The 24,625-nt window shown below is 38.4% G+C and overlaps 3 protein-coding genes across 11 annotated transcripts in view; 2 read left to right on the top strand and 1 right to left on the bottom strand.

Annotated features, from left to right (window-relative positions):
• Nucleotides 1–11,542, bottom strand: part of cobl (cordon-bleu WH2 repeat protein) — a 69,441-nt gene extending 57,899 nt beyond the window's left edge. For 5 of the 9 annotated variants that reach the window (XM_085422345.1, XM_085422354.1, XM_085422351.1 and 2 more), the window contains exon 1: nt 11,097–11,541. In XM_085422345.1, coding sequence (XP_085278471.1) covers nt 11,097–11,125 — 29 coding nt within the window. In that variant the 5' untranslated portion in view covers nt 11,126–11,541. Of the gene's footprint in view, nt 1–1,282; nt 1,478–3,088; nt 3,204–11,096 lie in introns of those variants that run through there. The other 4 variants (XM_085422348.1, XM_085422347.1, XM_085422346.1 and 1 more) reach the window with 3 other exon arrangements.
• A 2,888-nt stretch (nt 11,543–14,430) lies between these two features.
• On the top strand, nt 14,431–18,249 carry LOC146658651 (C-C chemokine receptor type 3-like). The gene is made up of 4 exons (XM_085421715.1): nt 14,431–14,570; nt 15,934–16,036; nt 16,951–17,091; nt 17,190–18,249. The coding sequence occupies exons 2-4, from the start codon at nt 16,030–16,032 to the stop codon at nt 18,083–18,085; spliced, it is 1,044 nt and encodes a 347-aa protein (XP_085277841.1). The 5' UTR covers nt 14,431–14,570; nt 15,934–16,029; the 3' UTR covers nt 18,086–18,249.
• A 2,826-nt stretch (nt 18,250–21,075) lies between these two features.
• On the top strand, nt 21,076–23,025 carry LOC146658650 (C-C chemokine receptor type 2-like). The gene is made up of 3 exons (XM_085424156.1): nt 21,076–21,087; nt 21,734–21,920; nt 22,133–23,025. Exons 1-3 carry the CDS (start codon nt 21,076–21,078, stop codon nt 23,023–23,025), a joined length of 1,092 nt encoding a protein of 363 aa, XP_085280282.1.
• The last annotated feature ends 1,600 nt before the right edge of the window (nt 23,026–24,625 follow it).

The raw sequence follows: 24,625 nt of genomic DNA, 5'->3' as shown, positions 1-24,625 counted from the left end.
CGAAAACAGATCGTTAAATGAAACGGATGAACCAGAACTGGTTTGTAAAAATGCTGCAACTTCAGTGGTGTGGAACTGGTTTAGTTTTCGTCCGTCAGATACACAACAAAGCACTGTTTTTGCTAGAACATGCTAGCGTGCCGTCGTTATTACCGTGTTGTTTGGACAATACGACACACTTAAAATCAATCCTTTGATTTTTCTGAAAATCGACAGTGCCCCTTATAATCCCGTGTGCCTTATGTATGAATTCTGGTTGTGTTTACTGACCTCTAAACGATTTTATGTACACGGCGCTCGAAAATCTGTCAAATGTTTTAGTACGACTTTGCTAAGCTACGAAGCCGCACCGCTTGATGGATTGTCGGAGCATTACGGCATCGTAGGCAGGAGCCTCGCGGAGTGATACTGTGCTTCAACATAATATTACCGTATTGTGTGTGTATAACCTCTTTTTAAGTTTTGTGGATATTATACATGGTTATGCTGAGGATATGTCGGCCAGTTTCCACTGGAAATGCCTTTTGATTAAACTGTCAGCAAGGAATTTGCACTGTTACATTTTTATATAACTTTAATGCACATAAAAAACAGCTGGTTGTTTATGTGAAAATACATTGATGGGTTTTTGGTTTTTTTGCACTAATAAAGTTGTGGAGTTGTAAAGTATTTTGTCTAGTGTCAATTATATCGTCAGTTATATTGTTATCGTAAATTTTCAAATGTATATCGTGATAAATATTTTTGGTCATATCGCCCTGCTCTACCCCTCATTCATTTTCATTCCACCCCTGAGGAGAATCTATAAACATATCTGAACATATGAATCAACAATGTTATAAACAGTAATACAAAATACAAAATTGGGCTGACAGAACTGTAGCAGCGTTGAGAAAATTAGAAATTCTATTGGGGGGTTTTTTCTTAACAGAAATAAAGGAAGCCATAAAGTACTGAATGAGCCAGGGTGCAGACCACGCATCATTGAATCTCTTTAAAATACTTTTATGAAAATCACAAATTAAAAAAACAAACGCAGATGCAAAACATACTCCAGCCACACAGCTCCTCGTGAGCACTGTGACAGATGTCAATGACAAGCTCCTTCTTGTGTGTTTGACCTCGGCTAAACATAAACTGTACTTGCCCTGACACACACAGCTGATTAGACAGAAATGAAACAGTTCATTCTCTCAGCAATGACAAGTGCCATATGATTAAGCACACACTCACTCTCTCAAGTATTAGCCTTGGATAAGAAAAGAAAAAACATCCCACTCACATCAAAAACAGTCCTTGTGCTGATTAAGTGTTCCGAACGTGTTATATATCAGACTGTTTAACTCTCGTTCCAAGGATTCGGGAGACACCCCGAAGAATCAGTGTAAGCATTTAATTGTAGACTCCGAAGTTGTTCAATCCAGTATTCTCGACGTTATCCCTGCCCAGTTTAAAGACAGCAAAATGAAGGACGTTTGCACATGGACATAGCACAGTGAGTGGACTCTAACCTGGCTAAAGTTAACCATTAACAGCTACGTCACATATCAACTAACTCGCGCCCAAAGGGCTCATAGAGTCATTGACTCATTATCCAGTGCAGTGAGAATGTTTCACTTTTTGGAATCACAGTGCACGTCATTTCTAATTATTGACTAGAAAATCTCTGACTATATACGCACCTAAAACTGTGTGTAGTGATGAAAGAGCAGACTTACAGACCTGTAACTGTGAGAGACTTTTTGCATTTTCATGTTAAGTCTGAGTCTTTTAAGGTAAACAGCACAGGGCTCTGTGGAACTGTGGGACTGGGTCCTGGCCAGGCTTAACACAGGCAGCTAGTATCCTCCTCTCTCTTTCGCTTGCTGTTTGTCTCACCGTAACATTTCCCTTTCCCTCTCTCTCTCTCGCTTTTCCTCGCTCAAACATGTACAAAGACTCCTTTAGAAGAAGCCTAGTCTCCCACAGAGTTAGAATGAGCGTAAACAGAGAGAAAGAGTGGGAAAGTAAAGAAGCACCAAGGAACGCAACGCAAAAGGAAACCCAGCTCTGGCACAGGGGGGCAGTAAGTGCTGCTGAAGAGACTAAGTTACAATGCTCACACACATACACACCTGCACACACAGAAAAGGTTACTAATGGATAGTTCATTTTACTTGACAAAACAGCATTAACAAGGATGGATTTCTTTTGCTGGCCTCTATTAAAATTCTTTTAAAAAATTCGTCCACAATACTTTCTGCACAGGAGTACACATCAGTTTCCCTTCTAATAAAAAGAAGTCTATAGCAATGTATTCACATATATAAAATAATTATTGGTTTATACAGCAATGTCAGAAGTTTTTAACCCTCAGCATCAGCCGGGCTCCAGTCTACGGTGCATCTGAAATTAGAACATGTGGGCAGCTATAAAAACTTACCAGAAGGCACATAAATAAATATTTGAAAACATGCTTTACCTCTTCTATAACCTGAATATTACTATGCTCAATCTTGATCAAGACACTTGGGTTAAATCGTGACTGAATGTTAAGGCATGACTTTGTGCGGTGGCACACATATTACACTACAAAATGTAAACACTGCCAATGTGTACGTCAGAGTTAAGATTATTCCTGTTTGATAAAAAGATTGCATAATACTAAATACACACTGGAGACCACCTTCACTTTGTTTTTAAATAGGGGAGAAATAAAGGTTAGACAATGTATCATTTATCCTTATTTGTCAGGGAAACACTGAGTAAATGGTCCCACGTTCCAAGATCTTATCAACCCAATATCCAAATATACTAGTGCATGACCCTAGTATATTATCCTCTATCAGAACCATCAAAACACATTTTTGAGTGGGTTGAGCAGGTGACCCATATGCCGAAAGGCTACTGCAGGATCCCTGGCACACTTCTTTATTTATCTGTTAAAAAAGGATTCTTTTACATTTAATTTATAAGAAAAAAACATTAAGCTTAATCTAGATAAAGCACAAAAAATATTTTTATGTTTTGTATGTCTTATCAGAATTAATCATTTATATTTCTTTCATGTATTTGTCCAGTAATCACACATTTGAAAAGTCAGACTTACGTTTTCACCTGATTACGCAATAGACACAGAGTGTGCAGCACACATCCGGGACACTCAGGTTCTCCCTCCACACATGCATCTAGTCAGCATACCCTTTGAGTGTCATGGTGTCCCCATGGCAACCTATATTTACACCACTTGACTGCAAAAGAAGGCAGATCTTAGTCCAGTAGCAGCTGTGGATTGGAGAGGCATGCACACCCAGGGTGAGTGACCCGGAGAAACACCAGTGAACAAGAGACAGAGTGTGGGAGACTGAAATTGGACATATGAGCCAAGTAAAGCATTTGTTTGCAGTTGCTAGTCACAAAACCTTCTAATTCAGCATATGTCTTGATGCTCATATTACTATCAATGTGCTTAACCCCCACCGCATCTCAATGTCAAGTCTGGAAATGCCAGCTTCATCCTCTATATTCACAGTCTCACCGCTGCCCCTCTCACTACAGCAAAGTGAAAATTACAAAGCATAGAGAAGCAAATGAAAAAATGTCAACATTTATTTTTGAACCACTGATTTTCTTAACAGACATACAAACAAATGTGTTGCCATAATAATGGTCTAGGCTTGCAGGCAGCATACAATCATTAGCTCTCCTCAGACTGATAAATCATATCCGGTTTTACTGTCTCATTTGCCCAAATGCAAAATATTTCACTAAATTTGCATACAAGCTGTAACCTTATTACATATTATAAATAGCCCTGAATTTGCAAATAGTCTGAGGCTCCAGTGTTAATATTTTTAACTTGTATGAAACTTTAATTTACCTGATTATCAAGTCCTGACTTCTCCAAAAGAACCAAGTTAGGGCTCTGCAGAGTCTGATCAACATGTGTGCAGAGACCGTAATAACCCGTGGGAGATTAACAAAAAAAAAAGAACACACACACCACACACACAACACCGCAGGTGCTAAATGATTTGTTACTCATGGGATCAATTAGGTTGCTTACACTCTTAAACAGTTAGCTAACGCAATAACCTCAGATGGAACCAGCAACCAGTAATCCACGGTTGTGGTCAAACTGTCTTTTTTTTTCTTAGAGGACGGACTGAAAGGACATGAGGTATCTAAAAGGCAGTCCTGCTTAAATTCTTTAAATGCTAATCAAAGCTGGTTCAGTGCTTGAGCACAGGATGTACCAGACCAGCTTTTACAAAAGGATAATACCATCCCACTGCATTAGCTACATTTAAAGGTTATCAATATTTTATAAATGTAACAATTATTTTCTACAGTTAGACTGGTGCTAATTTATATTTAAGTATGGACAAGAGCAACTATTCGTATTGTAACAACCTTTTTGTTTCGCTGCTATTTCTAGCATGTAAGGGAAACAATATTTTTTAAAAAGTTGATGTTTTTTATAGCCTGCATAAAACATGGCAAGAATGCACAGGACAAAATATTTACAGCTGTCTCTGAGTGATCTTTGGGACATCACAAATTCACCACAGCCTTTTGCATGTGCACGCGTTTAGCACTGCTAAAGTATTCGTCTGTCTCCTTTTGATTTTTGCTTCACGTCATTCCTTGACCTCATGGAAGACCTCAAGGAAAAAATGATTAGGACGTAGGATGTAATTTCACCAACGATTTAACCACAACCCAGAGTATTTATTTCACAACTAAAGAGAAAAATCCACCTACTGTGGATAGCACCACTACACATCAACCCTCTTTTTTGTATTCATCTCTTTTGACATATATAGTTATCATGTCTGCTTGTGACCAGTGACTAAGAGACATGCTGTAAACAGTTTAGCACAAAACATGTACCAAGACAACCACAATTCTCCAAATACAGGAACAGGAAGCTGACTTAACAGACTGTCTGCAGAGCTGGAAAAATCATGCCAGTTTTTTCCTTTTCTTATTTGGTCTTTTTTGAACATTTATTAACTGGCCTGTTCCCAAGGGCATTTCACTGTGTTCCAGCTACATTGTGGTAAAGCTCACGGGTGGCAAACAGACCAACAGAAGTAAGAGAACAAAAAAAGACAATAAATGGTTAGTAAGAAAGAGAGAGAAGAGGGAATCTCAGGTGGCACAAAGCCTTGTGTCGAGGGGGAACAGGGGGAAAGGGAATAATAAGGGTGGAGCAAAGAGTGGAATGTAGAGGAACAACAGCAGGAAATAATAATTAGTTTATTCTCTATTCCCTAAGCTGCTGCTTGTTCAATTAGAGAGAACTCCTGCTGGAGTGACAGGAAGAAAAGAAGAAGCAAAAATTAAAAAATATAAATATATAACACAAATCAATGAAAAGCTTCAGAAAAGCTGAAAAGTGAAATATTATCACAGCATTTGTGGGGAGAAAGTACAAAAGCATTCATTCATAACTTTTGGCAGAAAGCCATGCCTTAAAGGAAGGTTTGCCAACGTGAAAAAAGACTGCATGCGCTCCCTTCTGATACCCTTTATGTGTTTAATAATAATAGCTTAAAAATGTCACATGTTGGTAAATTACTGATATGATTACAGGTTATTTCTTATCTTTCTCTGCAATGAAGGCAAAAGCAGGGAGAAACATTCCAAGGTTAAACATGTGCAAATCTATCACATTGAACACTCCTCTGCTTTATCACATCAGCTAGATGAATCCACCCAGCTTTAGTCACACACATGCAGTCCGTCTGTCTTCCTCTGTGACAAACACACATACCACAGAGACTAACATATGACAGCAGGCTTCCAGAAATAAATCTGAGCAGTGCATAACAGCTGCATAATACAGGCAGATACAGTGTACTGTAGATACTGTCAAATATACAAGCACTACTTTGTTGTAAGGTGTCTGCTAGTGCTTTTTTTGCAGGGGAGGGAGGGTGGGGGCAGAGGTTGACAAGTGGAAGAAAACAGAGTGGATAATGTAGTGAACCTAAGGATCACGATAGTTTATAAATAGGGCCAGTCTAGATGTCTGAAATGTCACTGATATAACGAAGCATTGTGCTGGAGTAACTATCTTATGAGCATAAGTGCTGCCTGATAGTGCGCTGCCCAAGGACCGATTAATTTCATCCTACTGTGCCTGGCCTTGTAAAATGCACTGTTGTTGTTAATTAAAGGAGTAGCACTTCCAGTTAATTTAATTAATAAGCTAACTACTTCACATAAAGATTATATGCCAGTCTTGTGCTTTTGAGCAAATATATTCCATCAGCGTGTGCTGAACAGGCTTGCAGAAGCACTGCATCCACACCCTCTCTATTTTAAACGGGATGGCCTGAGAGCTAGATGCAGACATTACCAGATACATACTGCACTACTGCCAACAACGCATAGCCTCAAACGCAACCCTCTCTCTCCCATCTCAGCTTTCATGAGTTAAATTTAACTCATCATAAAAATAACGTCCAGCTGTTACCATGTACGCCCTTTGCTAAATATGCGCACTGTATAGGCTTCCGAGCAAAGACAAAAAGAAGGGAACTCCCTTAGTCAGCAGCCCTGAGCTAGTGGCCGACCACATGAACCTTAATATTTTATGAAGTGGGTGTGAGGTTTGGAAAGGTTACGTCTGCTTCTGTCTTAAAATCATCTGAGACACCAGCTAGGAAAAGACATACAGTATGCTAGCTTAGATTACTCTTAGTCTATCTATACGTGTGCAACACAAATGGCATTCAAATGCTATGCAAACAGTCAAACAGTAAGAATGGCATTTGAGTTCAGCGGACACAACTTCAAAGTAACGAACGTTTTTGACTGTAGCTAGGCGAGACCTCTCTTCATATACAGTGGGGCAAAAAAGTATTTAGTCAGCCACCGATTGTGCAAGTTCCCCCACTTAAAATGATGACAGAGGTCAGTAATTTGCACCAGAGGTACACTTCAACTGTGAGAGACAGAATGTGAAAAAAAAATCCATGAATTCACATGGTAGGATTTGTAAAGAATTTATTCGTAAATTAGGGTGGAAAATAAGTATTTGGTCACCTCAAACAAGGAAAATCTCTGGCTCTCACAGACCTGTAACGTCTTCTGTAAGAAGCTTTTCTGTCCCCCACTCGTTACCTGTATGAATGGCACCTGTTTGAACTCATCATCTGTATAAAAGACACCCGTCCACAGCCTCAAACAGTCAGACTCCAAGCTCCACGCAAGATCTCATCCCGTGGGGTCAAAATGATCATGAGAACGGTGAGCAAAGATCCCAGAACCACACGGGGGGACCTGGTGAATGACCTGCAGAGAGCTGGGACCAAAGTAACAAAGGTCACCATCAGTAACACACTACAACGGCAGGGAATCAAATCCCGCAGTGCCAGACGTGTTCCGCTGCTGAAGCCAGTGCATGTCCAGGCCCGTCTGAAGTTTGCCAGAGAGCACATGGATGATACAGCAGAGGATTGGGAGAATGTCATGTGGTCAGATGAAACCAAAGTAGAACTTTTTGGTATAAACTCAACTCGTCGTGTTTGGAGGAAGAAGAATACTGAGTTGCATCCCAAGAACACCATACCTACTGTGAAGCATGGGGGTGGAAACATCATGCTATGGGGCTGTTTTTCTGCCAAGGGGACAGGACGACTGATCCGTGTTAAGGACAGAATGAATGGGGCCATGTATCGTGAGATTTTGAGCCAAAACCTCCTTCCATCAGTGAGAACTTTGAAGATGAAACGAGGCTGGGTCTTCCAACATGATCCAAAACACACCGCCCGGGCAACAAAGGAGTGGCTCCGTAAGAAGCATTTGAAAGTCCTGGAGTGGCCTAGCCAGTCTCCAGACCTCAACCCCATAGAAAATCTGTGGCGGGAGTTGAAAGTCCGTGTTGCTCGGCGACAGCCCCAAAACATCACTGCTCTCGAGAAGATCTGCATGGAGGAATGGGCCAAAATACCAGATACTGTGTGTGCAAACCTGGTAAAGACCTATAGTAAACGTTTGACCTCTGTTATTGCCAACAAAGGTTATGTTACAAAGTATTGAGTTGTATTTTTGTTATTGACCAAATACTTATTTTCCACCCTGATTTATGAATAAATTCTTTACAAATCCTACCATGTGGATTCATGGATTTTTTTTTCACATTCTGTCTCTCACAGTTGAAGTGTACCTCTGGTGTAAATTACTGACCTCTGTCATCATTTTAGGTGGTGGAACTTGCACAATCGGTGGCTGACTAAATACTTTTTTGCCCCACTGTACATCACTTATTAGCTCACACAGACATCCACATAGAACAGGACAGGCAGCGTGGCATGCAGTAATTACCTCTGGGTGTGTGTATTTGTATGCATGCATACAGAATTTATCTGTAAAATCTCCAACCCCATCTTCCTGGGGGTGTGTTTTTGATTGGGCACCAAAACAAATAAACCAAAAAAACTGCAGATGTGTTTAAAGTAGGATGTGTGGCCCACCAGCGATGAAGCACATGGCAGCACAAATCTGGACGTTGACGATGGTAAGGCTGTTTTATTTTTTTTGCTCTTTGCGCTTCAAGAGGCCCTTTGAACAGCTAATAAGTGGGACCAAATGTGAGGTTTGGGTGGATGATTGTTACTGGGGACTGAACCATGTGACCAAAGTAAACTCACAAGGTTCTGACGTCACATGCATCAACGGCGTCTCAAGAAAAGAGAAAAGAATTCTTATTAAACTTCTACCACCTCAGTAAAACACTTTGAAGGATGGAAGAAAAGAAAAAAACAAGTGGGGAATTCTGTAAATTTGTAATTTACTTTAGTGGTTCTGCTTTAATTAATTCTCCATTTATTTAAGCCACTCTGCTGTTTCCTTATTGCTTCTGTGGGGTCGTGTACTAACCATAAGACCATGAAATAAAGCCATATTAAACAGACGCTTCTGCTCTCAACCTCGCTCGGCACACAAACAAGTACAGAGGCAGTCGCTTACTGACACACAAACACCCCAGGTCCAGACATGCAGAGGAAAACACCAGTGTGCTCATTAAGACTTCGAGAAAGAGGACTAGTCTGGTATAAATACAATGAACACACACTAAAAAAAGAGGGTGAGGTTAAGTAATGAAAACTATTTTGCTTCAGACGAGGACACATGTTGTCGAATGTTCATCCTGACTTTTTGTAACGTTCTCACTGGGAAATCATTTGTTTCTATTATTCAATTCAATTTCATTTTATTTACACAACAACTGTCATCTATACATCTTATATTGTAAACTGCAGACCTCACAGTATTACAGAAACAAACAAAAACAAGCACAAAATAAGCCAACAACAATCAAACGTTATATTCATGCCTAATTAGACTTTCTTTAAAGCTTAGGAACTAAGGCCTTATTCAGTCCAACTTTGCACTACTGATAAAAACAGGCTTTGTAAGCACTGATACACAATCAAACATGCACATGCTCAGATTTCACTAGCCAGGTACAAAAGTTTAAAAAAGAAAAAAAAGAAGAAAAACAATCAACGGTCTCTTCCCAGACTGTTTGACTGTGCTGCATGTTAATGCAGTTTTATGAGCTGTGTTTCACGAGGGCGGCACTACGTAGTAAAGTAGCTACTCCCTGTGTGATGACGAAAGAGAGATCACAGAACAAAAGTTGTCAAGGTAGATTTAAATGGGAATACCTGTCACATAAAGAGCAGATAAAAAGCCATTTTGCTTCCACTGCCAGCTACCTCCGTGACCTGTGCGCTTTATAATTTGGCCAACAAGCACTTAAGAGTCTGGATTCACTGTAATTAAGAGTATCTGGTTAAAGGAACCTTTGCTTTAAAGGTCACAGCAGGAGAAAAAAGAAAAGACCAAAATTTTATTCACCTCATCAACACTATCAAGTGTTGCTGGTATTTCCCCTGAAGAACATCACATTTTACTGTTTATACGATAGTGAACTATTACTACATAACTACAGCACATGGACGATGGCATTTTTATGGTGTCCCGCTGAGTAAAAGGTATGACTCATCTAAATTAGATCAGAATTGACAAGGTCAACGACAGGTGCTCTCAAGTACACAGGTATGACCATAATTAGCACCCAAGTACCACATAATGATGCTGAAGGACAGAGCAGCTCACCAGGACATTGCACACTAATTTTCTTTTGCTGACCACCCAGTAAAATACAAAACAAAAAAAACAGACACTGACTATTATGACATATTATTAAAAACATAGGCAGATGAAGGCTATAATTTGGCCTTTTATATCTTGCCTTTCTACCCCTGGACAACAAAAACAAACAGACTGGTAAATATAAATCAGCAATACTGCTTTTAGGGTGGAAAACACTTACTTTTATCCGCTTGTAGCACAACAACATGTGAAAGACTAAGACCTGCAATCATAGTGTGTGGACTCTGTCGTCAACAATAGCATGTTTTGGCATTCAAATGTACAGTAGATGATAAGGAGTTACTTGGTATGATCTGTTGGAGTGTGCCCTAATATAAGTTCTCATAACATGTAGGATAATCAGGTTGCATTTAGTTTATGTTTGGTTTTAAATGGCAGGCTCAATATGCAACTGGCGGCCCCACCCAAACTACACAATTAAAAGGAGCCTTTGGAAAGTACAGTTCACAGTTGTTGCTGTTCCAGCACCAGATCTTGATTAATGTCACCAAGGACACAGTTAAAATATTATGTGCTTCTAAGCCGCTCATGGTTTTTTCTATGTGTGTGGCAAACAGACTGGGCTGCTGGAACACTCTCTGTTGTCGGTGCTGACTATAGGCTGTGTGTTATTACTGGGCAGTCATATACACTTGAATGGGCAACGGGCCTATCTACAATAATTCATTGCCGTGAAAACAAACTTATAACAAATAGCACCCTATAATATCGCGGGAACATTAGAACCGAACCCATTAGTAGGTTATGGCTTTCATAGTAAGACTAGAAATTAGAGACTGTTATTCAGCCAAGGCGAATTCCCAGCTGACATTATTACAATTATCCAGAAACTTACGTAAACAATCAGAAGAAAAAACACTCACACGAACTGAGTTGTAAATAGTCTGGCGTGTCGAGTGTTTGTTTAGAAATGGGCTACTTACCCTAAAGGCGGCTTTGAGGACGCGCTCATCGCTGAGACTGCCTCCAATTTGAGATTAGCGGGGCTCGCTCCCAAAATGCGCTGTTACTCAGACTCGGTGGCTAACCATGATGTTGTCACCTGCGAGTTTTAGCATCATACTTACAATAATTTATAGTCGGCAAATTTTCTAGTATAACTCTAACAGGGAAAAACTGTCTATAAGAGTGCACAACAAGTGACAGTGTGCAAAGATGAGTCAGTCTGCTGTGAGCTGAAGCATACCAGCCGCAAACTGTCCCCGGAGGCTAGCAACGACCTAACAACATTAACACTATTGCTCACTATTTTTAAGTTATAGTCTATCCATGCTGAACATTCTTACTGAGTCATTCGGACTGAGTAACTTGTCATATCCACTTGTTGTAATCTTCGTATCCCTTCGCGAAGTTGTCAAGTCAACTGAACCATTAAAAAGACTACCGGGATGTCCTTCCAAACTAAAGGTTTCCTTTTAAAAACGCTCATTTCAAAGTCTTTCCGTCTTTGTGCGACTCTAATGAGGGATATATATTAGCTCCACAGAAAACATCTACGTTATAACTGTGCTATTTTCCCTACTGTACCTCGCGTGAGGACAGTCTTGTAGCGCTTAAAGAGCATTAACGCTTTTATTTAGAAAGGAATCCCAAGCGATTTCCGTTATCTACATACTCTTACTTTGCCGAGATTCTCTTCAGCCCGCTTTCGTCAGCAGATCTAATGTCAATCATCCTCATCGGGACTTCATTCAGCGCCAACTGGAGAGCGTCGTTACGAATACCGTATAGAAATAGCCTACTACCAAAACACAAAATATAACAACATAGCGTGTGTACAAACAGCAATATGAACTCCAATTAACACACACACACACACACACACACACACACACACACACACACACACACACACACACACACACACACACACACACACACACACATCTATCTATCTATCTATCTATATGATGTATTATTATTATTGTTATATTTTGTTTGATGTCAGGTCTACAGCCGCCAAAGTCTGAGTCGTAGCTTCTAGGTGATAATACTTTATTTAAATTCTGCAATGACAATTCAAACCTTTTCTCCCAGCATGCTTTGTGCCACGAGAAAGCGTAGACATGTAGTCAAAACTGTCCACCACAAGAGGTCACCATAGACCATACAGTAATCACTCAGCGACTCTACTTTAAACATTATAAAAGTTATAGGTCTTATTAGGTTAAGAGTAGACTTTCTGTGGGTACACTGGCTATACTAAACGGTTTATAAAGATATTTATGTGGAATGTATGATATGAAGCAGAGGAAGAAGAGGAAGCAGCTCATAAGGAAACTGTGTCCAGGTCTGAGTCTTGCACAGCAGGACAAATCCACAACTAATATCATATCAAGACCTAGATGCAGGTCATCCTGTCCAGATTCATTCACAACAGCCTGATTTTTCTCGACACGATCTGCAGTCTTTATTTAAACAGATCATCCCCCCCAAACTACTGAAATAACTCTGTCAAAGCTAAACTATTTCTTAAAACATGCTTGCCTTTACCGTTGAAACTAACGATTGAAAAACTTTTTTTTTTCAGTTAAATGTGAAACAATGACTGAATTCTGACTATGGGTGTGAGTGAGCCATTATTTTTCAGTTAAGGCTGACATTAGATCAGATTAAAAATGGTTACAGTGTGGGAAATTCAAGCAGTTTCTTTGAAATCCTATTAAGCATTTCTTATCCATTAATAACAAAAATAAAGAAATTCTTGTCTTAAAAAAAGGGAGGCTGCTATATTCCATCAGTAGATTAAAATGTTACTAAATAATTACTCAAACACTGGAATAATCATGAACTGTAGTACAAACTGTTTTTATTTAACTAAAAAACGGACTTGAGGGCAGATCACAGGTCCATCAATGATCTGTCTGATCTGTTTCTCCACATTTTTATCATCAGTTTCTGTCACCCACATATACTTACAGTTATAAAGATTTAATTGTCTTTATAATATGTATCTAAATATAATCATGATTATTAAAAAATTAAACATGTCCTCTGCCCATTGGATTAAAATGGTGTTGCCTTGGTGAATGCTGGGTTCTTTATTTCCCTACTCACCCATGTGCCAGGGTTACTACTCAGAATTGATTCAACTTACTCTGATGAGCTTTTCTTGGAACAGTTTCCTGTTCCAAGAAAAGCTCTGAGTTCAGCAACTGAGAGTTGCTGAACTGAGAGTTGCTGAACTCAGGGTTTATTTTTAAGCTGTTTTAAACTCAAAATTTGATGAACTTGTTTCCTGGAAATAGAGCCCAGAAAGCAAGTTTCCAACATGTTGATATAAATAACCAGGGTAATCCCTCGTGTGTGAGCTCCCCTAATATTGGAGAAGTAGATAGAAGAAGTAGATACAAGTTCATTATGAAAAGAGTGCCTGGTACACTGTGCAAAAATGGTAAATGGTAAATGGCCTGTATTTGTATAGCGCTTTTACTAGTCCCTAAGGACCCCAAAGCGCTTTACACATCCAGTCATCCAGTCATATCACTAAGTCAGGTAGGTGAATACATTTTGACAGTGTTTGAAATATATGCAGTGTGATGTTTTGCATGATTTTGGAAATATGTTTGCACTTTAATGTGTAAAGCTTAAGGGTGTACACATTGCTGTAGGGATTTGAATCCAAAACACTGTCACCTAATTTTTTTTCTATCCTTGTACTACTCTGATTGGAAATTGTTTGCAAAGAACAAAGAACAACGCGAGGATCAGTGTCTCTCCAGAATCTGCTATATAGCGGTTTTTGTTATCTATGACCTTGTCTGCTTTTTCCTTCCTCTTTGTGACGTTGAGTAGAAGGTGGGCAGGGGTTCCTGAAGGGAAGCAGACTTGTTGACACTTATTTAATAATGCTTGGTGGCAATTCTCTCCCCTGCAATCAAGCGTTTGGGAGGAAGTATGTCATCGATCTGTTTGTCTGTCTGTTTGTTAGTTAGTAACAATATACTAGGCATAAATACATTTGAATACACACACAGAATGTTTCACAAAAAACACAGACTGAAATACAGACACAAATTCCCTGTCCTCCAGCCTCTCCTGTTCCCTGTTCTTATTTTCTTTGTCTTTTTTTGTGGCAGTTTTGGATTTTGTGATTATTAAGAACTTTTCTGACCTCAGGGTTACTCCCAGTTTTACTTTATTAGCTTGTATCTCGTGTGTCTTGTCCCAAATTTTACTTCCTGTATGTTATTTCCCTGTGACAGTCCTCCTCCTGATTGCACATGTATTCACTTACAGGCGTGTCTGTCTTTGGTTTTATATGTGGCGTCTGTTGTATTCTTCAGTAACCTCACTTTTTGCCTGCCTGTTTCTTGGATTCAGTTTGCAATTTTTTTCCAGCATTTGGATTTTGTTTGGACTCTGCATATTTGGATTTTCCAACTTCCAAAATAAAGGTGCGTTTTCTGCGTATTAACATCTCCCTGTTCAGCATCTGGGTCCTGTCATTCCATACAATATGACACGTCCTGACCTTTTATGCCTTTGATCTCACTGTGGAAAGCATTTTTATCTCTTGGACCTATGCTCAGCTTCTTCTTTTTCTTTTTTTAAGCTTAGAGTTAACTTCATTCAGGCTATCGTTCCATTTCTTAAAAACACATCATGACACTGCCCAGATTCCATTAGACAGGGAAAAAACAATTTCACTTCCTCACCGAAAAGAAAACTTTATTCACCTCAATGACTCTATCCATTGCTGCCGATTTTGTCTCGAAGAACACCGCGCTTTAATAGACGTGGAGCTACTACTGCGTAAATACGTTATATAACTGCACAGCACGAGTTGCATGTTTTTAGAGTTTTTCACCACAAGAGGATGATAAAGACCATGCATAAAATAGCAAGAATCGCTCTATAAAGAGTCATAAATATGCACCAGAGACGTACAATGAAACCAAGATCAAGGGAAAAAATATTTTAATATTATTAATATTTTAATAACAATACAAAACAAAAAATCAAAACAAAACGACAATAAAGACATATGAAGAGAGAGATATATATATGGAAGCTAAAATAGAATAATTTGTAAAAAAAATCTCTAATTTGCCTTTTAATAGTGCAGCCCATTAAATAAATAAATAAATAAATAAATAAAAACTTCATCCATCCATTGGTTCCCGCTTATCCTTTTCAGGGGGGGCGCTGAAGCCTATCCCAGATGTCATAGGGCGAGAGGCAGGGTCCACCCTGGACAGGTCGCCAGTCTGTCGCAGGGCTAAATAAAACCTTTTTAAAATTAATTTTACTTAATTAATTTTTTAAGAGGAAACTCTTAAAGCTAACTCTGGATAGAAGTCTTGAACAAATGCTAATATTTAATGTGTGCACATTTCTTATTCAAAGCTGCAAAATGTGACAGGAAATGTGGCAAACCAAAAGATAACCAGATACTGCAAACCTGTCTGATTAAAACAGATAAATAATTACCTTAACTTTAAGGAACTTTAAAAAGAGTAACATTTTATGAAACTGGAGAACACGAATAGCAACATGCATTTCAAAACGTTAATGACAAACTGTTTGGGCCTTTAAGCAAAAACTAACGGCTGTTTTCTAAAGGTGTGAAAATGCGTGTAATCATATGCTGTGCTGTTCTTGAATTATTTTTGGGTGTCTAGATGGTAAGCTCAGAGTTTAAACTGATAAAGATCTCACCCAAGGACGTACAGGAAACGACATCTGCACTTCTGCTTCAGTACTACTCATTATCAGACTGCAGCATTAAGACTGTTATTTATCTCTCCACATCTAAAGCTATCGTCGCATCAACAACAGAGGGGGAAAAAAACGAGCCTTGACGCGTAATTCCTGACTCTACTTGGTTGGATTAGCCATCACTGAGATATCACTATGTCAGGTGAATATATTTTAACATTAATCCCGAATTTGGGATATTTGCAGTATAAACAATTTTTTTGTGTTATAATGTGTAATGGTAAGTCTGTATGCATTGCTTTAAGAATTTAAATTCAAATGCTGTAATACGGCAAATACTTGTTTTTTTCTCTTTCCATATTTGATCTAGATAACATTTTATTTGAGAACACTGTGCTCGAAAAATTGTTTGTAAAAGTGTAAGAAATAAATGCACTGCTGCGATATCTTTGAAGTTCACCTTAATAAACCTTTTATATTTTCTTTGATCTGCAAACATGCATCTGCTGATTGAGACAATGTAAAAAATATTATTATAAAATGATGCTAATCATATTAAATAATCCATTAATTAAAATGTCCATGTAAGACAAAATGCTAAAAGAAAAAGAAGAAAAAGAAAAAGACCATAATGAAAGGTTAGTGGTTTAAGGTTTATAGGTTTATGGTGGTATTTGTGCTTTTAGCTTAATGTGATCTGGATTAAAATCAGCTACAATGGCGAACTAAAGTTTAAACTCTGTTCACATTCCCACAATTGGAGTACTTGTAATAACCAGCAGGTGGCTCAATAATCTCCGTTATCACTTGACTTAAACCTAATACAACAGAGCTGAACTGATTACTATTGGTATTTTTTTTTTTTTTTTTTTTAGAAATAGAAAAAAAAACTCCTTTCAAAAAAACTGACGTGACAGCAACAGTGGTCTTCAACTTACATTGCAACTTTTTTCACCAGTTTTGTTGTTGTTGTTTTTAAATTAAAATGCTTGATAATGTGTGATAATATAACCTAATTTGGATGGTTAATTTTTGTAGTATGTGTGTAAATAATAATAACAAAAAATAAGACTACTACTACTACTAATAAAACAATTATAATAACTCTCTTTACAGAACAGACCACACTGTACAGTTACGAGGACTATGAAAATGGTATAGGCGACTACGCTCCTACCAATTTCAGTGATGTACAGGTCTTCAGCCAAGTGTTTCTATCCACTCTCTATAGTTTGGTTTTTGCCTTGGGCTTCATAGGTAGGTGTGTCTTCTACTATGGGAATGACAGTTGTGTTTACACATTGGAGGGAAAGTGTCAAAGGTATACAATTCTCGACTCTTTTTTTCTGCCAAAGGTAACGGACTAGTGGTGTATGTCGTGGTGAAGTACCGCAATCAGAGCAACCTGACAGACATCTGCCTCTTCAACCTGGCTCTCTCTGACCTCCTCTTCGTCTTCACGCTGCCGTTCTACTCTCACTATGCCAGGGTCGGCCAGTGGACTTTTGGAGACTTCATGTGCCGTTTGTTGTCCGGCTCTCACCAGACTGGCTTCTTCAGCAGCATCTTCTTCATGGTTGTCATGACGCTGGACCGTTATGTAATCATCGTGCACTCTCACAGGGTGGCACGTTATCGTACAATGAGGGTAGCCATCATTCTGACCGTGCTCGTTTGGACGCTGAGCTTGTTTGTATCTCTGCCGGATTTTATCTTCACACAGGAAACAAAGGACGAGTCTCAGAAGTTTGGATGTAACTATCCCGAGGAGAAGAAAGTCTGGAAGCATTACAACCTGTTCACCACAAATGTGCTGGGTCTCGTGATTCCCATGCTGGTGATGGTAGGTTGCTACTCCAGGATCATCCCCACACTGGTAAACATGAGGACCGCAAAGAAGCACCGCATTGTCAAGCTGATCATCTGCATAGTGGTTGCATTCTTCTTGCTCTGGGCTCCATATAACATTTCCCGTTTCTTGAAGTTTCTTCAGGAAAAAGGAAAAATCCTACATGATCCCATCTGGTACAAAAATGTAAGGCTGTCAGTGGTAGTAACTGAGGCGTTTGCTTACACTCACTGCTGTCTGAATCCCATCATATATGCATTTGTGGGACAGAAGTTTATGAGAAGGGCCTTGAAGCTGCTGAAAAATTTTGTGCCTGGCATCAGGAATCTTCCAGACAGCTCATTCAGGAGAAGCTCAGTTATTTCCAAGTCCTCTGAAGTCACCTCCACTTATATCATGTAGAAGGTGTAGGGAGGATTGTTTGACATGAATGTTTCACCCTGTTATTACTGCAGACCATATCTTATTCATGTTTCAGTGATTTGTTTTGTTAATTTGGTCACTCCCACTTGCCACATAGCAGTTTTCTTCACCTGTGTCTCACCATGTTGAATTTTCACGTGTCTTCTGACATAATATTGGGTATTTGACAAATGATAAGGAACAACCTTTCCAGTGTGTATTTTTGTGTCAATTTTGTATACGCATGTACAGTATGCTGTATAGAGTTTTATATATTAGATTTTCTTTTTTTGTTTCAGTGATTATTGCAGGTATTTCAAAGGTTATACTAAATATATATATTATCTTACTTTATTGTACACATTTGTTATGCTTTTTTTGGCTGCTGTTGTTTTTGATTCCTTGGCTTTGCAATTTCTTTACCAGTGAAAGTGATTATATTCTGCAATACTCATCTCTCATCCTGATTTTACATGGTAGTTTCCTTAAGACAGTCACTGATATGTAACTTCTGTCGGTGCTGTGCTTTTGGAAACCGAATTTCCCAGAGGAACCCACCCGAGGGATTAATAAAGTTTTATCTTATCTCTTATCTCTGATATTGCATATTTTGAGTATAATAGTGTGTATTGAGCATGATCTCCTATATTTCCCTTTGTAACTGTAAAGAAAAAATCCTTACATGAAAAGTCATGAAAAAAGAGATTATTAAAAAAAGACAAGATATGACGTGAGACAGTTCCTAATTTATTTATTTGATACTTAACTGTTTTCCACCATAGAACATTAGTGTTGTCTGTTATAGGGGACCATTAGTGGAAGACCAACTAGTATAACAAAGATTTCATCAGCTGTGAGTTATTTTCAACTGAAGTTGAAGTAAAGGTGAGCTGTGTAATTCCTCATGAGCTGAATGCTTTTTGCAGATGTTATATGAGAAGTATATTTGGCAAACAGTCTATTTTTGTAAAATCAAAGTAAGTAAGTTGCAGGGTAAGCAGAAACACCCTAAAAACACAATTCAATATTTTGAAAAGCATTAAAACTCAATATGTAATTCAAATACAAAGGAAAATTACAAAAATTTAAAAATGTAGGTTATTTACTTACTTTGGGTGTTTGCATGTTGTTGATTTTTTTAATGCTATTTTTAAATTATACATCAGCAAGAGCAACAGAAACAGAAAAATGTAATGCTTATAAAGTAAAACAACCTGGGTGCAAAATGACTGCTAACTATGTATATTATTGACATTCTTTGAAAAAAAGAGTTCAGAAATAATCTTTTCTTCCATGTAAGAGTAAAATAATTTGGGGATTTTGTATTTACATGCACAGTATGTTTTTGAAACATTCAGAAAATATGAATAACAACTATTGTTAAACTCAGCAAAGGTTGTCACTGCACCCCCAAACGCGAGTTTAAACACAAAGAAAAACTTAAGGTGAAGAAGCAGCAAACGTGCAGGAAAATGATGTATGGGTTGTATGGTACTTGAAAGAAAATCTACATTTACTTACTTTTTTCTCCAGTTGTGTTTTTAAGACAAACATTACGTGATAAATTACTTGTCTGGTCTGCACCAGGTGAACTTTGTCTTTAGGAAATCAAATCATTGTAATGTAACAGCATAGGTCAGAAACGATGACATCGCCTGCAGTGGCTGTTAAACACAGAGATACAACCAGATTTAGCAATCTGAGGCACTGAGGCAGTGCCATAACTGGTCAGTGAGCTGCTAACCAGGATGTCACACACTTATTTCCTGTTGATTCATCTACCGATAACCCCCCCACCCCCCACCCCTCAGACAGCCATCTCAGAAAATGACCATGTGGTTTGATTATGCGTCACTGAAATTCTACCAAAGAATTCAAACTTTTGAAATGTGCACCACTTTTCTAATTTTCCACCACAAGAGGTGGCAGTAGACCACACATACGTGTTTTCCAAGAATCAATCATCTCTCATAGAGTAAGTGGGTTGTGCAGCAATAAGTATATAGAAACGGGTATGTGGGGTCTATGTCATGGAGATGCACCACAATGACAACAAGAAGAGAAAATGATGACGAGAAAAGGAAGACATCAAGATAGAAACACCAGTTTATAGTAATATTGCGTTTGACTCTGAATAGAAGTCTTTGAACAATTACTAATATCAGTCGAGCACATTTCTTAATCAAAGCTGCAACTTGTGATGTGAAATGTAACAAAGCAAAGACCAAAATATTAATTGCAGAAGTTATCACTCGCCCTTTCAGCTGTGAGTGAAATTATGCTGTTAAAATTAAAGATGTATTCATATTGAAAATTATTTGAAAAATAGTGCATTTTCTAAATAAGTTTAAGTAGAAGGAAAACTAAATATGGTGTAAACCTACATGCAAAAATCATGAAGGGTTTTAATTGTTTTTTTAAAAGCCAGCATTCAGTTTTAGAGGTGTGAAGGGGTGTAACCACATGCCATTCTGCTCTTTGAATTATTTTTGGCATTCTTGATGTCTAGCAGACATCTAGACAAGATAAAGATCTTACTTACAGGACATACAGGAAGCAACATCTGCTCTTCTGTTTTTTTTTACTGCTCATTATCAGACTGCTAACTATTTGGGTGTTAGTTCATCTCTGCAGAATAAAGGCATCACATCATTAAGAACGAAAAACAAAAAGGGGGGAGCCTTGAAGTGCCATTCCTGACTCTACCTGGCTGGAAGAGCCATCATTGAGATATCACTATGCAAGGTGAATACATTTAATAAGTAATCCATTGGTATCCAAATTGGTACTTTTGCAGTGTAATATTTTAATATTTTCTTTTAAATATATCCATGTTATTATGTTTAATGTCTAAGGCTGTGCGCATTCCTGTAGAGATCTAAAACCAATAATACTGTAAAATATTATCTTTTTATTTCTATTTGATAGTTCTATTTCTATATTCTTCGAAAAGTCTTCACAAAAGTGTACAAAATATGTGTATAACCACAATGTCTGTGAAGGTGACCTTTTGCTGTCATCTACAAACATGTCTGTTAAGTTAGACAATATAATAAAAAATAATATTTTAAAATTATGTTGATAATCTTAAATAATCTCATTACATGGATATTTTTGTAAAAATGATTATAACATAAAGAAATGGACGAAATGAAATAATAATTTTCAGTGCCCCAGGGTTCTAATAGTACACATTTAGACCGGGCTTATTGGCTTTTAGCCTCATATCACCTGTTTTTATTGTAGCTGATATGGTTTAAATCATAGACAGTATAAAGGAAGTTTAAATATCGTTTTTCATAAAGCAGAAGCATCCGGTGAAAAGTGACAAACGGTGGCTTGACAGACGTACCTGTAACTACCAGCAGGTGGCAAAATAATCCTCATTATCAACTGACTTTGAGGGCCTAAACATACATAACAAAGGAAAATCATTTTCACAAACAGTAATCAGCACCAGTAACTTTTGAACTTTTTCCTGTGTTTCCATGAAAATGATTGAAACTTCATTATTAACATTTAATGCCGTGAGCACTCAAAGTGTTTGAATGCAGCGTTGTAGACAGGTGCTATATCCATTGTACATTAATATTCATGGTCTGTGTTGAAATACTACTACTATACTACAGCTACTACTACTAATAACAGCTCTGTCTCTCTCTCTCTCTCTCCCCAGTCGAGAATGCCACAGAAAATGACACATACAATTATACGAGTTACTATGATGAAGGTGTCACACAAGATTATGCTCCTATCAACTTAACTGATATTCAAGATTTCAGTCAAGTGTTTCTTGCCACTCTCTATAGTTTGGTTTTCATCCTGGGCTTCATAGGTAGGTGTGTCCTGTTGTATGTTGGCTGTGAGAACACGTCCTCACTTTCTAGGGACAGAGATAGATTTAGTAAGCTGTTGACTTTAAGGGATTCAGGGGAAAGAGTCTTGTATGTAGGTGTGTAACAGTGATGTAAGAAACACAAAAACAGACATCCTTATTTTACATGTAACAGTGTGACAGATACACTTATCGTGCCTTTTCTCACAAAGGTAACGGACTAGTGGTGTGTGTCCTGGTGAAGCATCGCAATCAGAGCAACCTGACAGACATCTGCCTCTTCAACCTGGCTCTCTCTGACCTCCTCTTCGTCTTCACGCTGCCGTTCTACTCTCACTATGCCAGGGTCGGCCAGTGGACTTTTGGAGACTTCATGTGCCGTTTGTTGTCCGGCTCTCACCAGACTGGCTTCTTCAGCAGCATCTTCTTCATGGTTGTCATGACGCTGGACCGCTACATGATCATCGTGCACGCTCACAGGGTTGCACGTTTTCGCACAATGAGGGCAGCCATCATTCTGACCGTGCTCGTTTGGATGCTGAGCTTGTTTGTCTCTCTGCCGGATTTTATCTCCACACGGGAAATAAAGGAAGAGCCTCAGAAGACTGGATGTAACTATCACAACAAAGTCTGGGAGCGTTACAACCTGTTCACCACAAATGTGCTGGGTCTCGTGATTCCTTTGCTGGTGATGGTTGGTTGCTACTCCAGGATCATCCCCACACTGATGAGCATGAGGACAGCAAAGAGGCACCGCATCGTCAAGTTGATCATCTGTATAGTTGTTGCGTTTTTCTTGCTCTGGACTCCATATAACATTTCTCGTTTCTTGAAGTTTCTTCAGGAAAAGGGGAAAATCCCACGTAATGACACCATGGACAAAAATATAAGGCTGTCAGTGGCAGTAACTGAGGCGTTTGCTTACACTCACTGCTGTCTGAACCCCATCATATATGCTTTTGTGGGAGAGAAGTTTATGAGACGAGCCTTGCAGCTGCTGAAAAAGTTGGTGCCTGGTTACAGCAGAGATCTGACAGACAGCTCATTCAGGAGGAGCTCAGTTATGTCCAGGGGCTCTGAAATCACCTCCACTTTTAAACTGTAGAAGTTTGAGGGCAGTTGTAACTTGTTTAACATGCAGTTTTCACGTGTTATTACTGCAGAGCATATCTTGTTATTGTTTTTTTGTTCATTTGACCACTTGTATTTGACACATACTGCAGTGTTTTTCACTACAGAGTTTGTGTTTACACCTTTAGATCCTATGATTACAAGGGAATACTTCATTTTTATCATAACATTTCAGATGCAAAGGCTCAAAACTTATCTCCAGTGTTTTTGAGACTATGTAATGCTCGTCCTTCTTCTGCTCAGGCTCAGTGAAACTTGCTGGTGCATTTAACTGAACCTGCTGTTTGCAGCATCCTGTAACAACAAGCTGACACAAACATGCAAAAACAGCATACTGCAACACAAACAAACCAAAGATGGCAATACAGAATGTTCTAGTCTTAGATGAAATAGAAATCCTTCAATCAAATGTATACCAATACGGAGCATTTTCCATATTCACATGTCGTCATTGATAATTGAATCTTATAAAATGATGTGGAGCAAACGTTCCAGTATTGGCAACATTGTATATATGTACAGAATAGAGCTTTACATGCTGGATACATTGTCCTTATTGCTTCAGTGACTTTTACTGTTGTGCCAGACCTTCTTTGAATGAAACTGGTGCATTTTCTTACTTTAATTTACATATTTCTATCTTCAGCCCCATTCTGATGTTTCACTTTTTGCACTTTTTTTGTTTGTTACATCATTTTATGGTTCTTTGCATTTGTAATGACTGAGTCGAGTCAGACACTCCTTTATCTCTTTTGCTGATTTTATATGATAGTTTTCTTAAGACAATAAATGATAATGCAAATCTTCAGCTTACTTCAAATTAAAGTCATAAAGTGGTTTGTCATATTGGAGGAGTCCATTGTTCATTTTGAGAAGCTCTCTTAATTCTCTCTGTTATGGAAATGACAAATTCTGTACACAGTCAGAAAAAAGGATCTGTTAAAAAAGAAGTTCTGTGAGATAGTCCCAAACTAATTCATTAGATAGGTTACTCTTCACCATCACTATAATTTTTCTCGCCCGTGGAAGAGTCCAACTGAACCGTCATCTGAAATCTCGGGCTTTCAATTGAGGCCGCATGTAATGTCTTTTCAAAATGACAGGAGTTGCAGCTTCCACATTATGTCAACAGAGGAGGATACATGATTTTTTTGTTGTTGCTAAAAATCAAATTGATATCTTCACTTTGAGACCCTTAACTTTTCCTTTTAGCAGCACTTCAGAAATTCAGTAATTTTACTCCTTTCCAAAACCAAAATCATATTTGTTGCCCTTTGTAGTGGACAGCAGAAATAACTTTGGCATATTTTCAACCTATAATCATGTTTCAGGAAGTGAAAGTACGGATTTTCCTTAATATTGTGGAAGGAGAGTCAGATTAGAGCTGTCAAGACATTAGGTGGACATTAGAGTACAAAGGTGAAAGCTCAAAAGAGCACATACAGAGATTGTACCATGTATTGCTCTGACTTTTTTAGGCATTACAATTTCTAGAAGGGGAAATAAAAGCATTTTAAGTTGAATTCAAACACACATCAATTTAAGGTTTGATTTCTTTCTTCAGTTACCCTGTT

Source organism: Rhamphochromis longiceps, linkage group LG11 (assembly GCF_057381845.1).
Source record: "Rhamphochromis longiceps isolate RC_006_pf linkage group LG11, R_longiceps_female_GT1.1, whole genome shotgun sequence".
Lineage (NCBI taxonomy): Eukaryota > Metazoa > Chordata > Actinopteri > Cichliformes > Cichlidae > Rhamphochromis > Rhamphochromis longiceps.
Note: the sequence above shows the minus strand (reverse complement) of the source record. Positions and strands in the feature narration are given on the sequence as shown.